Raw genomic sequence first — 15,884 nt, forward strand, 5'->3', positions numbered from 1 at the left:
AGATTTCTTTTGTTTGAGGGGTATAAATTCTTATAGTGTGAGACATTGGTATGTCAGATTGTTTGAACTAATTTCAAAAATAGATGTGGCATTCTAGGAGACTAAGACCATCTGTAACGTATATTTATTGGGTGATATAAAATTTATGACACATGATACATGATGATTAACGATAAAATAAAATAAAAAGACATATTCAATAAGAAGCCAATATGTTATGTTTCACTTCCCATACTTTGTAATAACAAATAATTGTAGCGGAAACATTGTCAACGCATAACCCCACAAGTCGAGGATTGAAACCTAGTTATGATGATTTTTAGATTTTTTTATACATATTGTTGCTTATTTTGACATTCAGTTCATAAAGCAATTGATATTCGTCGAGGAAAAAGATGTTGGATCTTCTACATGCCAAGTTATCCGGCTTTAGTACACTAGTCCAATACGGGGTTACAAGATTCCTTTTGTTTGAGGGATATGAATTCTTATAAGGTATGGCATTGTCATGCTATTGTTTTTTAGATGTGACAATCTAGGACATGTCTAACATGTATTTTTTTTAAGGGTGACATAAAATTCATGATGAATTATAATTGCCTATCATATTAAATAAAGACATCTAAATCATAAAATCATAAGCTATAATATGTGCATCAAGATTGAGGATACAATTTTTTTTTGTTTTCAATATATGGGCATATTGGTAAGATCATCTACTTAAGAGAGGGTTAGGTTAAGAATGTCGAGTTGTGAGAATTATGGACGATTATTCGTTGAGAGACGTGAATATAGAAGAAATTTTTTCCATCCTGTTAATTTATTTATTTTGAACAAGGATCGAGCCTATTATAATATATATTTCTTATAACAAATGTTGATCGTGAGTTTTTTTTTGTTTCGGTTTTCTTAAATCTTTTTTTCTTCTGTACTTGTGTTGTTTGTTTAAACACCCGTTTTGTATGCAACACCTTAAATAAAAAAAAAAATTGTAATACGAGCTTAAGATGTCAAATTTCAAAATAATTTTCAAAAACTCAATAGTTGGTGATATATATATATATATATATATATATATATATATATATATATATATATATATATATATATATATATATATATATATATATATATATATATATATATATTTTGTTGAATGTCCCGGTCAAAAAATAATTATCCATCAAACTTACTAAAGTTAATAATTTGGTTGAAAACTTTAAAACTAAACATCTGTCGATATAATAACTTTTAAATTTGAGGAAATTTTTATAGTAAATAAATGAGTTTAAGATTAATCTTAAAAATTAATAAACTTTAAACAACTTAATTAAACAAAGGTACAATTGTTAGTTGAAATCATTTGGATTGTATATAGAAATAAATTTAAATTTTGAATTGTGTAATACATGGACTCAAACTAACATATAATTTTAACAATTTAATCTCAAACTAACACAATTTTAACCATTTAAAATTTTGTCTCAAACATACTATAATTTTTACTTTGACATGCTATTTTATATTTAAAATTAATTTGACACGTTTATAAATAAAATTTTAAATAAAATAATATTTATATTAAAAATGAAAAAAAAAAGCTTCTACCCTTATCGATTATTATGATAATTTAAGCTTTATATGTCACTATTCAAACTAGCATTTAGCCCGTGCATTTGCACGAGTAATAATATAAAAACCGTGAAAAAAAATTACGAATAACATTTTTTATTTTATTTTTAACCGTTTTAAGTTTATGGGTGAGTCAACCCACAATCTGACCCAAGTATCCATTTACTCAACATCATTATATATTAGTTAGTTAAAAAGTTGAACTTATATTAATATTAAAACGTCCCGCGTTTATCAAATTTGGTGTTGAATTTAAAATATAAAGTTTTTGTAGCCTAGTTGGTTAAAGAGTTGTACTTGTTTTTGTTAGGTTGCAAGTTCGAAACATATCTTTAGCATTTTTAATTTTATTTTTAACTGTTTTAACTTTAAAAACGGGTCAACCCACAATCCGACCCAAGTATCCAAATTAACCACAACTCTCGACACGGCAATCCGGACACTTTAAAAATTAAGCATCATTATATATATATATAGATTAGTTAGTTAAAAAGTTAAACTTATATTAATATTAAAACGTCTCGCGTTTATCAAATTTGGTGTTGAATTTAAAATATAAAGTCTTTGTAGCCTAGTTGGTTAAAGAGTTGTACTTGTTTTGTTAGGTTGCAAATTCGAAACATACCTCTAGCATTTTTAATTTTATTTTTAACCGTTTTAATTTTAAAAATGGGTCAACCCACAATCCGACCCAAGTATCCAAATTAACCACAGCTCTCGACCCGGCAATCCGGACACTTTAAAAATTAAGCATCATTATATATATATAGATTAGTTAGTTAAAAAGTTGAACTTATATTAATATTAAAACGTCCCGCGTTTATAAAAATTTGGTGTTGAATTTAAAATATAAAGTCTTTGTATCCTAGTTGGTTAAAGAGTTATACTTATTTTGTTAGGTTGCAAGTTCGAAATATACCTCTAGCATTTTTAATTTTATTTTTAACCGTTTTAAATTTAAAAACGAGTCAACCCACAATCCGACTCAAGTATCTAAATTAACCACAGCTCTCGACCCGGCAATCCGAACACTTTAAAAATTAAGCATCATTATATATATATAGATTGGAGTTCATATATAATAACAATTATCCAAAAAAATATTAATTATAACATCCATCTAAAATAATATAGAACAAAATATGAGAAATGTCATCCATATCAAAGTCCTATTGAGGTTTTTTTTATATATTTTTTTCTTTCTAAAATTCGAAATCTGACCTCCGAATTTGAGAAGCGAGACTCAACCTCATGATACATAGTTGAAAGATGAAAGATTAAGCATTCGAGCGTACAAATCCTTTGAAGAAACTCATGACGAAAACATCTCGGCAAAAGACAAATCATAAAGAGATACAAATTAATCCATCTTCTTCCTTTATACTCTTATATCTTTTGACCATCTAATTAAAAAGAATTCCAATTATCATTTTGATACAAGGGAAAGGATAAGGCTAATGCATAAGGTGGATGTTACGGTTACTAATAGTTAATGGAATAAAGACGGAAATGACAACAATAATTAGTAATAGAAACTGATTTTAACGGATAAACATTTAAAAGCTAAGCACTCAAATATCAGCCAAACAGGAAGGAAAACTATTGATCAATTTGTAAACTCAAATTTCTGTTCTCTCTTATCCCCATTGTATTTACCTAATAGTTAAGATTCTATCTCTCTCCATTAATTCTTCATTACTCATCTCAATATAATTCTTTTATCTTTTATCTTTTATGTTCAAGATTTATACATAATTCTACTTTAAGGTATAACATTGATATCAGAGAGTTTGTTCTTGACAAAATAGTGTACAAATTGAGGTTTTTAGCTGAAGTAGATTTGTATTTGAATCATTTGTCTGAAATTATCATTGTTATACCTTAAAGTAGAATTATGTATAAATTTTGAACATAAAAGATTAAAAAAATATATTGAGATGAGTAGTGAAGAATTAATGGAGGGGATAGAACCCTAACTATTAGGTGAATACAATGGGGATGAAAGAGAACAAGAATTAACCAAAGAGTAACAAATTGAACAATAGTTTTCTTTCATGTTTGGCTAATATTTGAGTGCTTAACATTAACTGTTTTTCTAGTCAGAATCATTTCCCCGTGTATCATTACTCTCTCATTCAATTCACCATATGAATTGTCAGAATTGCTTTCTTAGGCTATCAAGTGGTTCCTTTATGAAGTATTTGCAACTCATCACAGACTTATGATCAAAACTTCTTCGAATATAACTTTTATTATCGGGTGGTTATTCAAACCACAAAAAATATCGCACATTTTGCCTTGAATCAAGACATGATTGAAACATAGGGTCGTATGCCAAGATTTGGTTTGGTCATCAAGACTTTCAAATGCATCACCTGTCAAAGCAAATTAAGTTATGCCTTGGTCAACTTGATCACAATCGTATGTATCAATATATGTCGATTGCACTTCCTTTTCGTTAATCATTATTAGTGACATCTCGTTTCCCAAGACTAATTTTGGGATTTGTAAGGAAATAACCGATAATTTTGCAGTACTACATATCTTTTCTTCAAACTCAAAATTGTCACATTTTGTCTCGTATACCTCTTGAGTCTCCAATTTTACTTCATCAACATTGGTTTGTTGGGCCACTTGAAGAACCAAGCTTGAGTTCTTCAATTCGTCAAAATAGTTATGATGTTTTTTTCTCTAAAACATTCGTTGATTGTTGAAGTGTTTCGCTCTTAACATTTTCCTCTAATAGCATAATCACCTTTTGCATTGCGGTCAACATTTCTTCCATTCGATCGAGGATCTAATCTTTTATCATTTTATTTGAACTTCCAACAAATCTCTTTTAGCTCATTTTTTGTTTCGAGTTCCGTCATATCCGACTAATTTTGTTCTTGGGCAGCTTGCACTTTAAAAATACCCTCTCTTTCCTTAAAAAATATTTAGTTAGACCAAAAGCCAAACAGTGAGCAACTAAAACTGATGGGGAGATACAGTTCCAACTATATGTTATCCACCTTCCCTGTTTTTAGACGAGCGCCGACTCCCTGGTTTATGTGACAATCGGGACGAAATCGAAAAACAAAAACGATGAAAAACAGAAACGATGTTGGTGGTCGCTAGGTTTAACAAATGCTAATTACGATCACATAAGTGATTGCAATCGTGTGAATATCGCGAACTCAGATTAGCGATCGCGCCAAAAGAATATGCAGTTCTGCGACGATCTTCATCCTCTGCAGCACTTCTTTTTCTTGAGTGATTCAATTAGGATATTTGCGAACCGTTTCTAAGCAACGACACCTCTTCTTCTTCTTGAGTGATTCAATTAGGATTTTGTGAACTGTTTTTAAGCTCCGACTACTGAGGTAATTTCAGACAGATGACTCAAATACAAATCTGCTTCAGCTATAAAACTCAATTTGTATACACTATTTTGCCAAGAACGAGCTCTAGTATCACTGTTATACCTTGAAATATGAGCAGTGAAAAATTAATGATAACTTAAAATATGAGTAGTGAAATTAATGATAACTTAAAATATGAGTAGTGAAAATTAATGAAGAGAGATAGAACTCTATCGGTTAAGTGAATACAATGCGATGAGAGAACATGAATTTAGTTTTAACTATTTTTCTTGCAACTAGTTTATGTGTGACCGTTTCTGTTACTTTTAACGCATATTTGAGTGTTGCCGATATTTTTGTCTTTATTCAATTAACTACCACTCGTAACGTTAACATTAACTACTACTAGTAACGTTAACATTAACTACTACTAGTAACGATAACACTTTAATTTAATTAGTGATTAGTCTTAATATCATTTTCCCGTGAATCACATTTTTCATATTCATATCAATTAATTTAATTTTTGAAACAAATAGCATACCGCTTTTTTAAATTCGTAAAATTAAGAGTTTACAATAAAAAAATAATTATAAAAAATAAAATTAATATTAATATTATTACTATTTATATATAACTAAATACAAAATTAATAAAAATCAATTATAATTGTTATGTTAATAATTAGGTCATACAAAATATTCAGAAACTACAGCTCTACAATGGCGAAGGCGGGAAAGATTGCCCGCTTGCGCGAAGAAGACGACTCATAGAGAGAGAAAGAGAGATGTCGAGCGTACTAGTTCTTGACAATGGCGCTGGCCTGATTAAGGCCGGTATTGGTGGCGAACAAGATCCAATAGCAGTAGTCCCAAACTGTCTCGGTAAGCCGCCTTCCTCAAAAAAATGGCTAATAGCCAATCAACTCCAATCATCAACAGAAGACCTAACCTCAACCGCAATCAGACGTCCTTTCGATCGAGGTTATCTAATCAATCCTGATCTACAACGTGAAGTTTGGTCTCATCTCTTTTCATCCGTTCTCAACATTACTCCTTCACTATCCTCCCTCCTCTTAGTTGAACCTCTCTTCAATCTACCTTCAATTCAACGCTCTCTCGATGAGATTATCTTCGAGGATTTCGGTTTCAGATCTCTCTTCGTTGCCGATTCTCCATCTCTCGTACACCTTTACGAATCCAATCGTCAGCCTAATAGTCTCATTTCTAGGGCACAGACTAGTCTTATCGTTGATTGCGGTTTCTCCTTTACTCATGCCGCGCCTGTTTTTCAGAACTTTACTGTTAATTACGGTGTTAAACGGCTTGATTTAGGAGGAAAAGCACTAACGAATTACTTGAAGGAACTTGTTTCGTATCGATCTATTAATGTTATGGATGAGACGTTTATTATGGATGATGTTAAAGAGAAGACGTGTTTTGTATCGCTTGATGTCGCTCGTGATTTGCAGTTCGCAAGGTACGTGAATCATGAATCACTTGATGATGGATTAAGTTTGTAATGTATAAACCCTAATTCAATTGATGCAGGAGAATTGGAAGGGATAATATATTTAAGTGTACTTATGTTCTTCCTGATGGTGTGAATCACACTAAGGGTTTTCTGAAAGATATAGATCAAGCTAAGAGATATACTTCACTAGAAGAAGAATCTTGTATGCAAATTGATGATTTGACTGTAGGAAATCAAGAAAGCAGAAAAAGAGTTGATCCATCACAAACTGTATGTAATGTGCAGCTAATTTCTATCTATATTACTAAAAATCCATTTCGAATTCGATCTTTTATATGATTATCTTCGTACTAACAGGAGTTTACCTTGACAAACGAGCGTTTTCTTGTACCCGAGATGATATTTCGTCCAGCTGATTTAGGAATGAACCAGGCTGGGCTTGCGGATTGCATTGTTCGAGCTGTTAATTCATGCCATCGATATCTTCATCCAGTACTCTATGAGAGGTATTAAGTTCGATTGAATTTTTTTGCTTGTAGAATAATCTTAATAGTTATGAAGTTGCTTTCTTTTGATCTATTGAACAGCATTGTTTTGACTGGTGGTAGCTCGTTATTTCCCCGGTTTGCTGAAAGATTGTAAGCTTTTCGAATATCTTTGTCAAATTTAATAAAACGCAGTTAAGTGAACTTAACTGGACGTTATCTTTATCCATGTATGTGTAGAGAACAGGAGCTTCGGCCACTTATCCCCGATAAGTATCAAGTGAAGATAACAACTCAAGAAGAGTAATGTGTTTGAGCTTTTCCCTCTTATCAATATAATAAATCCTCATTTCTTGAAATATATATATATATATATAATAATTGTTCTTTGCAGTCCTATATTGGGAGCATGGAGAGGAGGTTCACTATTAGCATCTAGTTCTGATTTCGAAAGAATGTGTGTGACCAAAGCCGAATACGAGGAAATGGGATCGGCTCGCTGCCGTAGACGATTCTTTCACTAACAAAAGCAAAATCCTGAAGGTATGTTTGTTATTAAAGCTTTTTAACCAATCCTAACCGTGTGTTTGGCTGCGCATTGCAAACTTTTGATGTTAAATTTACACATTACCATAAAAGTTTTCAGCTTTTGATAAGTCAGAACCATCCATCCGCAAACTTTTGACCTATTTGAGTTTTTTTTTTCTGCAGATATAGAGAAGATAGCAGTTAGTTGTATTTAGGAATATCTTTTTCATAGTTTAGTTTGTGGTAGTAAGAGTCGGCTCCTGCTGGGAACCAAAATATTTATTTAGAAGCTGGAGATGGTGCTAGTCGGAAAAAGGCTGTGAGTCCATGCAGAGATGAATCAATTTCCTTTGGTACTGGCCGTAGTATTCCCCAACAGCAATAACTTCATCGTTGTTGGGATCCAGGCCAGGCAAGACAAACAATTTTCCTTTTGTGGTGTTTGCTTCTTCCATGAAGTCTAAGCTGGCAATAAAATCTGCATAGATTTCGTGGCAAGCAAGCATGAACATTGCTGCTGTATCCGGTTGCTGAGCATCCCTAAGTGCCATTAATGCGTCTTGCAATGAACCCGCTGCTACATACAATATCAATGCCCTGCATTCTCAAAATTGGTATTTATTTTATGGGCCATTTCTTTCTTTTTTTAATGCTTTTTAAGTTATTATTATATACATCATACATACATACCTCCATATGTTATGTTCAGCGTGTAGGACATGACCTGCCCATCTATGCAACACCCTGACCAATATAACATAATAACACAAACAAGTTAGATTTTCATGAAACTAACTAACCTTCATTTTTAAGTCAACTATGGATAGGAGATGTGACTGCCAATGTCAATTTCAATGTGAAAATAGTTGAATAGCGTTTGAAAGCTCAACAAACCGCGAATAATCTGATCCCGTTAAATGTCTTGCAGCTAAGGTTGCAGCGTCTGTCCACTGTCCAGCATCTTGTAGCTGTAAATAGTTAAGAAACTGAAAATTAAGTTTTGACTGAATTGAAGTGTTGATTTGGAGCTTTGTGAAAAAAAAAATTGATTTTTTTTGTAGACAGTTCAAATCTCAATTTGTTATATATTATGATTTATATAATTAAATATAAAATTAATTTAAAATAATAATATAAATAAGTGATACTAAAAAGTTTTAATTATAAAATTATTTTATATATGTAAAATTGAAATATTTATAAATTTTAAAGATCTTAAATTTAAGATTGTAAGATTTTAAGTGATAAATTGAGAATTTTGACACAAAGAAGCATAACTAACCTGAGAACAAGCTTCTTGATACTTGCCAACAGCACAAAGAAGATGAGTACCCGACAATGACCTGTCTGTCCTAACCATGTTGGCTGCGACAACCTTATAATAATCATCACACCAACAAGAATGAATCATTTGGTAATAATGGTTTGAAAGTTTAAACAACAAACAAACAATCACCTTAACAGCCAGTTCAAGTAAAGATCTGGAGACTGCAGCCGAAAGCGCGACTGCACGAAGAGCATTTGGATAGAAATATGTGCTCTCTGGATGCGTTGATAGTAATATACTGACAGCCATTTCTAAATTCCCAACTGAAACCAGCCTAATAATCGGTAATGAAGCATATAAGTAAGTAATCATCCTATCTATCTATCTATTATTAATATGAAATATAGTTGGGACTACTAACTCATGTATACGGTTTTGAATATCTTCATCGCTGTTCAATCTATCGTGCCAAGGTATGCGCTCACTAGCACTTCCCCATAGCTCGGCTTGTCCAAAAGCCATCAAAGCTAGTTGACCATCACACTGATGAACAATCATTAGATGCTAAGAAAAATGCAGTTAATAATGAATCAACCATTACTTACACTTGGATCTTTCTTCCTAGTGAATGATGCCGATTTTCCTTTTGATGTGATCCTACTTAGAAGAGACGCGTCATCAAGTTCTCGATTCTTGGATGATGATGATGTTGATGCCGACGGTCTTTGTGAAGAAGACTTGATAGCCAATTTATTCAACAAATAGTTAAGGGCATATCTCAACTTTAACCAAAATAGAGCTTCTGCAGTATCTCCAAAGATTGCAGCTGCAAAAGCAAATCTTGCAGTTGAGCCTTTACCCACTATGGAAGCATACAGTCTGGCCCTCTCATCATCAAGAATGCAGTCTTGTTTGCATCACAACAACATATGAATTAAATTAAATTGAATACATAATTATATTGAATGCTAACCATGTGAATTAATTTAATTGTACTTCAATACCAACCTTCCTTCCTGTAGGGATCAAGTACCTTAAGTAGCATCTCTGTTGCTGCTGAATCACCAACGGGCGGTGAGTCAATCATATAACCCCGAAGATCTCCGGTTGAAGATGCCATTTCAGGAGTTTGGTAATTGCTAGTTGTATTACATGCCTTGAGCCATGATGGCTTCACACCCAGTTGCAAAATCATTCGCAAAGCCTGTAGTGTAGTAATAACAATATTGATACATCATAAAGAGGAGCTTTACTCATTAATTAGATATGGATAATTTACCAAAGCATGTGGGGTTGGAAGCAATATGGGTGAACACAATGGCATGGGACGGAATCTCTCCTTCATGGATCGTGGAAGGAGTCCAAGCCCGGGTCTGATTTCATTTCTGTATAATACAGAAATTGATTCAGATAAAACTATCAAGGAAAGAGATTAAATTTTTTCCAGAAAAATTAGATTCTAATCCCTATAAGAGAAGGAGATCATTCATACATGTCAACTTCAATCAAGCGGAAGCTACTGTCAGCTCCAGCAATACACAATACCATTGGATCATTCTTGTCAGTTCGCACGGGCAACCAGTCCATCTCCAGTACTAGAGTTCCTGGAAATTGAGGTTGCAAAAGGGAATTTGCTAAGGGATCAGGTGAATCCTGCATATATATAGATATAGTAAGAATTCAAGATCAATTAAGAGATATGGGCATAAAAAAGAAGAAGCAAAAGTGTATGTAAACTTGCTCACAAGATCAAACACTGAAAACGTATTGTCATAAAACAATACAGCAATGCGACCCCGGTTACGATCTCCAGGGACAATAGGCGAGAATTTGATTCTCCTAATTCCATCTCTGTGAGTACCGAATGATGAAGATTGTCCAGTAGTCACATCCCACCACCTTATATTTCCTGATCTGTCCCCCATAACCTTACAATACAAAGATGTCTAATTAATAGAGCAGAACTAATAGTGCTAATGTTTTCCATAAGAATGAATTATAAATACCACATGAGGTAGCCTGTAGGCCATGGCTGTAATCAATCCCTCAGTTGAAACAAATGAAGAAGAAGGCCATTTTGGTCTGCAAGAAATGCACTTCAGAATTTCATATGTTCAAAAATCTCAAGTCATTCATGGCTACACTTCAACGCACATAAGTTAAAGGGCAGAGACTTATGAAGCTAAATGGAAGTTGGACACTTGTTTGATGAAGGGTTTCATTAATCAACCTGCTCAAATCATCTTTTCCAGGAAAAAAAAAAAACTCATTCAAACTCTTAGGATGAAGAATACCTGAAATCTCGTATCCTTCGACCTTGAACCTCAAAAACTCCGAGGGCGCCATTTACTAGAGCAAAGGCAAAGCTTTCTGAAAATTCATCTTGAGAACTTTCCTGGGTCGAATCCTCTACATTATTACCAAGTAAGTTGCAGTAAACATTAATGGAAGGATCTCATCTCCATTCTAATATATGGATCATTGCCAGGTTAAGTGAAAGTATGTTCCAATACCTTGTTAGCATGGCTATAATTCATGAAAAACAGTTCTAAGATTTTTATTTCTCTTTGTTTTGTGCTTTATATTCTAAAATTAGGACAACTCTGAAACTTCCATGAAGATCATTCATAACTAAGAGTTAATAAGCTATTACACTAGATACTCACTAGAATCAGGTGTAGATGCTTCTTTTGGGGAAGAAACATCCACGGTTGGAGTAGCTGCACGATCCCTGGTTAAAGACCATTGCCTGGTGGGCGCACTTGGAGTTGGGCGTGGAACTGTTGGCAGGGTCCATTCCAATACAGTGAATGGAAGAGCTAATGATCTAAGCTACAACCAAGAATCAGATTACAGTGAAAAAAGTCAACAAATGATACTCAAAAAAATTAAATGCAGAACAACTATTTGTAAAGCTATTCCAGACAGAAGAGGAAATGATCCAAACAATTAAGGTTGAGTGGAATAAGCCATTTACCATTATAGGGATCTTTGTCATAGCCCACACTTCTACAGGTGCATCACGGAACAAGATAAGAAGATATCTACAGATTTAATTATAAAAAATTTAGTTTCACAGAACACACTAAATGAAATAGGGAACTAAATTCAACAGCATAGAAATTTCCAAAAGGCCCTTTTAAAAGGAAAATTTTGCCTTAGTAGGTCTGCCAGAATAAGGAAACTACAATGGAGGAAGCAAGCAAAAGTGATGTAGAGTTTGAAATGGACTTTAGAGACTTGATAGAGGTGATTGCATGCTCCCCTCGATAAACACATGCGTTTCTGACATCCCATATTGCAGAGATAGTGGTTGTGATGAATAACAATTTGTCCGAGTAAATAATTAATGATTTTGAGCAAATAATATCTAGTCAAATAAGCTAATAAATCAAATCTTCCTTATTTGATTGTAAGAATCTTTCACCAATTCAACACTAACTTGTTTAGATAACATCAAATTTGGTTACGTGAGAGTTTTTGTGAGGGTATCTGTTCTTACTCTGTCTGAGTTCCAACTCCATTCTAAATATTATGTGAGATGACATGTTTTGGTATGCACTCTTTGCAATAGTAATAGTTGTCATACTGTCGTATTGAAATTGGATAGTCTTTTCCATTGACACATCGAGTTCACTTAATATTCCTCAAATCCATACTACTTCTTCACTGTCTTTTACTAACAAATTCTATATTCAAAAATTGCAAATATCAAAGCCTAAATGAAACTCAGCCCTTCATGTTTTTGAAGATCTCTTTCTTATATTTTGTCATGGTCTTCAATTAAGGAGTATATAACTAACTATAAAAGAAGAAGACATCAAGAATTTATATATTGGAAAAGGAACAGGACCTTCCAGATGATGAAGACCTTAAAGCTCTAATAGGTGCACGCTCCGGCTTCTGTAAGACTCGAAAAGGCCGGTTTGTGCCACTTCTAAGACAGGTCACTGCAAGATTATTAGTATAGGCACCTGATTTCTCAGTCCCCTAGATTAAACAATGACAGGCAAAAAATAATCAACAACATATAAAAGATAACATATTTCATAGGTAGAAAAACAAAAACCACAAAATAAAATGTTCAGAAGATAAAGAAGCAGAACATTAGCCTTAACCTGCGAATAAGAGAATGAAACCAGTTTAGAATTTCCAAGCCATCGTAAGCCCCTAACTGTAGTAGTATGAACCGAAAAGCTCACTGCAACAGCATTAGAGCAGACATCAATCACGTCAACAATACCAGTTTGAGTTCCCAAAGCCACTAGAGGAACTGCTACAGCTGGACGGTTACCTCCACCTTCATTTAAGCAGGCATCTCATTGATCTTAGTAAATGTTGAAATACTAGGCATGTGATGAAATAACAGATAACAGAAGAAGATCATACTCACGAGCCAAAATAGCTGTTAGAGATGGAGATGGTACAGCTAGTATAGTCACTGTTGCAGAAAGAAGGTGAAGCTGTCCAACTAAGCTAATCTGCACCAATTATTTCAGGCTTTATTCGACATGGAAATCAAAAGAACAAGCATGAGACAATCAAAACAAGTGTTTAGGCCTATGATGATTGCGATTTTTTAATGAAATGATCTTATTTTTCAACCCAATATAGCCTGATATCGGAAAGAAACAGCATGGCATTCATAATAAAGATTTGAACTAACCTTAAAAATCATCTCTTCCAAGCAGAGTGTGGGGTTAAGCGAAAGAGCTGTAAAGGAATTCTTGTTATTTGATGCCTTAAATCCACGTACTTTTGGTTCATCAGAAAAAATAACTACGCTTGAATTCCTGTCTAGATCTGGCACCACTCTCTTTTCATCCACATCACTTGAACTTTCTGCATTATTTTCAGTCTCATTTGGCCCTTCAGCAGTCAAAAGCCAATTCCATATTTTCCCATCATCAGTGATAGATATCAAATGAGTCTTAGAAATAAGAGAGGGTTCATCATCAAAGTCAAGAGGAGTATCAAAATCATCGTCGACGGGATCAAGAGATAATTGAGAATTGAGTTTCGCAACGTTTTGGAAGGTACAATCTGACTGGATGAGTGCAACTGCAAGAAGACATGGCGAAGGGATAGATGTTGCGATGGCTGGTACCAATTCTTCCATACCACACATACTGTACCCCTGTTCTTCCCTAATTATTGTATAACAAATGTATCTTAAAAGTGAAAACTAATTAAACTCTAGGATTAGGAACAAAACAGTAAGCAAAGCAAGCTACAATGTGTTCATAACAATTCAGATTGCGCTATAGATTGTTGCTTACTCTTTACGCCGCCATGTACTAAGTCTTCCATCAAGATGAGCACAATAGAGTAACTCAAGGTTAGGATCAGGGACGACATCCAGAAGCTTACCGCAACTCCGAGAAAGTGGTACAATGGTTAGTTCTGTCTTGTACTGCAAATCAAACACTACTAGCTCCCTAGGGAATGTCACAAACAGAATGTGTCTCCAATGAGGCGAAAATGCAAACCTAACGATAAACGTAGGGAAAACCGCCAGAGCCGGTGAGGTTGAATTGAAAGCACCTCCACTAGCAACCGCCGCTTCTAGTTTCTGCAATTCTGAAGAATCAGTCCGAACCTTAAGTTCTTTCAGTGATACGTCTTTTTCCATCTCGCCGTGAATCACAACAGAGAGCAAGAAGCCTTTGAGACCTAACGCGCATAAATGTCGCGAATCGTATGGATCCTGACGAATACATGAGAAGTATTCCGGAGATGAATCGTACCTGAAAAAACATCGACCGGTTGCAATGTTGTAGAGAGATAGATAAGACGGACCAGAAAGAGCAGCGAGTATCCATGAATCGTGTCGAGTTTGGATCCAGCATAAATCCTGGATACCTAATTTCGTTGGTTCGAAATCGAGGAAGACAACTGATGACTTCATACGGAGATCCATTAGAATAATCCGTCCCTGGCGATCACCCGCGGCTAAGAGGAGATGCGATGTACTAGAGGATGGATCGTGAGAGAGAATATCACGGCGTAGTGATTGAGGAGACCATCGGACTGAGGTGACGAATGGAGAAAGAGAGGTGGAGGATGAACTTGTTGTGCTGGACGATGATGAGGATGGAGGAGGAAGAGGAACGACAGAAACGAGCTGCATTGAGCGGGAATCGACTACAGCAACGCTGCTTCCGGTAGCGTAGGCTAGGAGACCGGAAGGACTGAGGTCGGCAGCACCGCCATTGCTGCGAGATGGTGGACCTGGAAGCATTCCGTCCCAGGATTCATTGGGAGATCTCTCCATAGATCACTTTTGATGATCTTTATCTGAAAATGGTGGCAAACTCTTTTCTCCAAGATGTTCAATCCGTATTCATACCAGATCCATTGATACTCTGTCAATTGGAGAGAGAAAGGGTTATAGTTCGTTTGTATCTTCTTCCTTGTCAGTTGAACGGAATGCATTCCAATATTTTCGGCAATCTGTCTACGCGCCAATATGATAAATAACAGAAAATATCATCCGTTTATGAAGTAGTTAAGCAAAAGTATCACAAAAGTCCCTAAACTTCTCTCTGAGTTAAATTTTTTTTACTAGAGTAGTTTAAATCTAACGAAAAAATAATACAAAACAAAAGTGACACGAAACACAACAATATTAATCATTTGAGAAATAATAACAAAATCATTATCGGAAAACTTGCGTTACGATTTCAAAAATTCTCAAAATAATCAACTAGTTCATTAATCGTCTCTACCGATTTCCCAAGAAGAGATCATATATCGTAATAATAATAGTATCGTAGAGTAAACACAATGGTCGATCGTGATTAATGAGCGTCTTAATATTCCTTTCGAGTCAAATGATTCATCAAAAGATAATTAGGATATGGACTCATCGACTTAATCCAACCGAGTTCGCAGTTTCTATCCAAAATTCCTAATGATGGACGATTAATTCAGACATGACCCGTCAAATCGTGGTCACTCTTATACAATGCAAAAACAATTATACTATGCGAAAACAAGTAAGGTATCATTTTCACATTTTTAGAACACATCTTGTATTTGTATCGACTAATAATAATACATACTAATTTTTATGCATCTATTTTCCATCCAGATAACTCCGTACACATCACTCCAGTCAGACGATTCGATATTTTAAAAGAAAATTAAACAATTCTT

At 34.3% G+C, this 15,884-nt stretch overlaps 2 protein-coding genes across 2 annotated transcripts; one reads left to right on the plus strand and one right to left on the minus strand.

Moving 5' to 3' along the window:
• Positions 1-5,676: 5,676 nt before the first annotated feature.
• Positions 5,677-8,254, plus strand: LOC124941859 (actin-related protein 6). The gene is made up of 7 exons (XM_047482220.1): positions 5,677-6,452; positions 6,524-6,716; positions 6,804-6,952; positions 7,034-7,084; positions 7,172-7,234; positions 7,326-7,474; positions 7,643-8,254. The coding sequence occupies exons 1-6, from the start codon at positions 5,761-5,763 to the stop codon at positions 7,453-7,455; spliced, it is 1,278 nt and encodes a 425-aa protein (XP_047338176.1). The 5' UTR covers positions 5,677-5,760; the 3' UTR covers positions 7,456-7,474; positions 7,643-8,254.
• LOC124941858 (WD repeat-containing protein 11-like) lies at positions 7,762-15,087 on the minus strand. Its single transcript, XM_047482219.1, has 20 exons — positions 14,006-15,087; positions 13,393-13,873; positions 13,120-13,207; positions 12,845-13,026; positions 12,580-12,716; positions 11,704-11,770; positions 11,393-11,558; positions 11,021-11,135; positions 10,733-10,808; positions 10,472-10,654; positions 10,219-10,379; positions 10,006-10,111; positions 9,735-9,930; positions 9,332-9,633; positions 9,148-9,269; positions 8,916-9,060; positions 8,742-8,834; positions 8,354-8,427; positions 8,150-8,203; positions 7,762-8,056 (listed from the first exon to the last, which is right to left on the minus strand). Exons 1-20 carry the CDS (start codon positions 14,998-15,000, stop codon positions 7,762-7,764), a joined length of 4,038 nt encoding a protein of 1,345 aa, XP_047338175.1. The 5' UTR covers positions 15,001-15,087.
• Between the last annotated feature and the right edge of the window lie 797 nt (positions 15,088-15,884).

This window comes from Impatiens glandulifera, chromosome 6, assembly GCF_907164915.1.
Source record: "Impatiens glandulifera chromosome 6, dImpGla2.1, whole genome shotgun sequence".
Classification (NCBI taxonomy): Eukaryota; Viridiplantae; Streptophyta; class Magnoliopsida; order Ericales; family Balsaminaceae; genus Impatiens; species Impatiens glandulifera.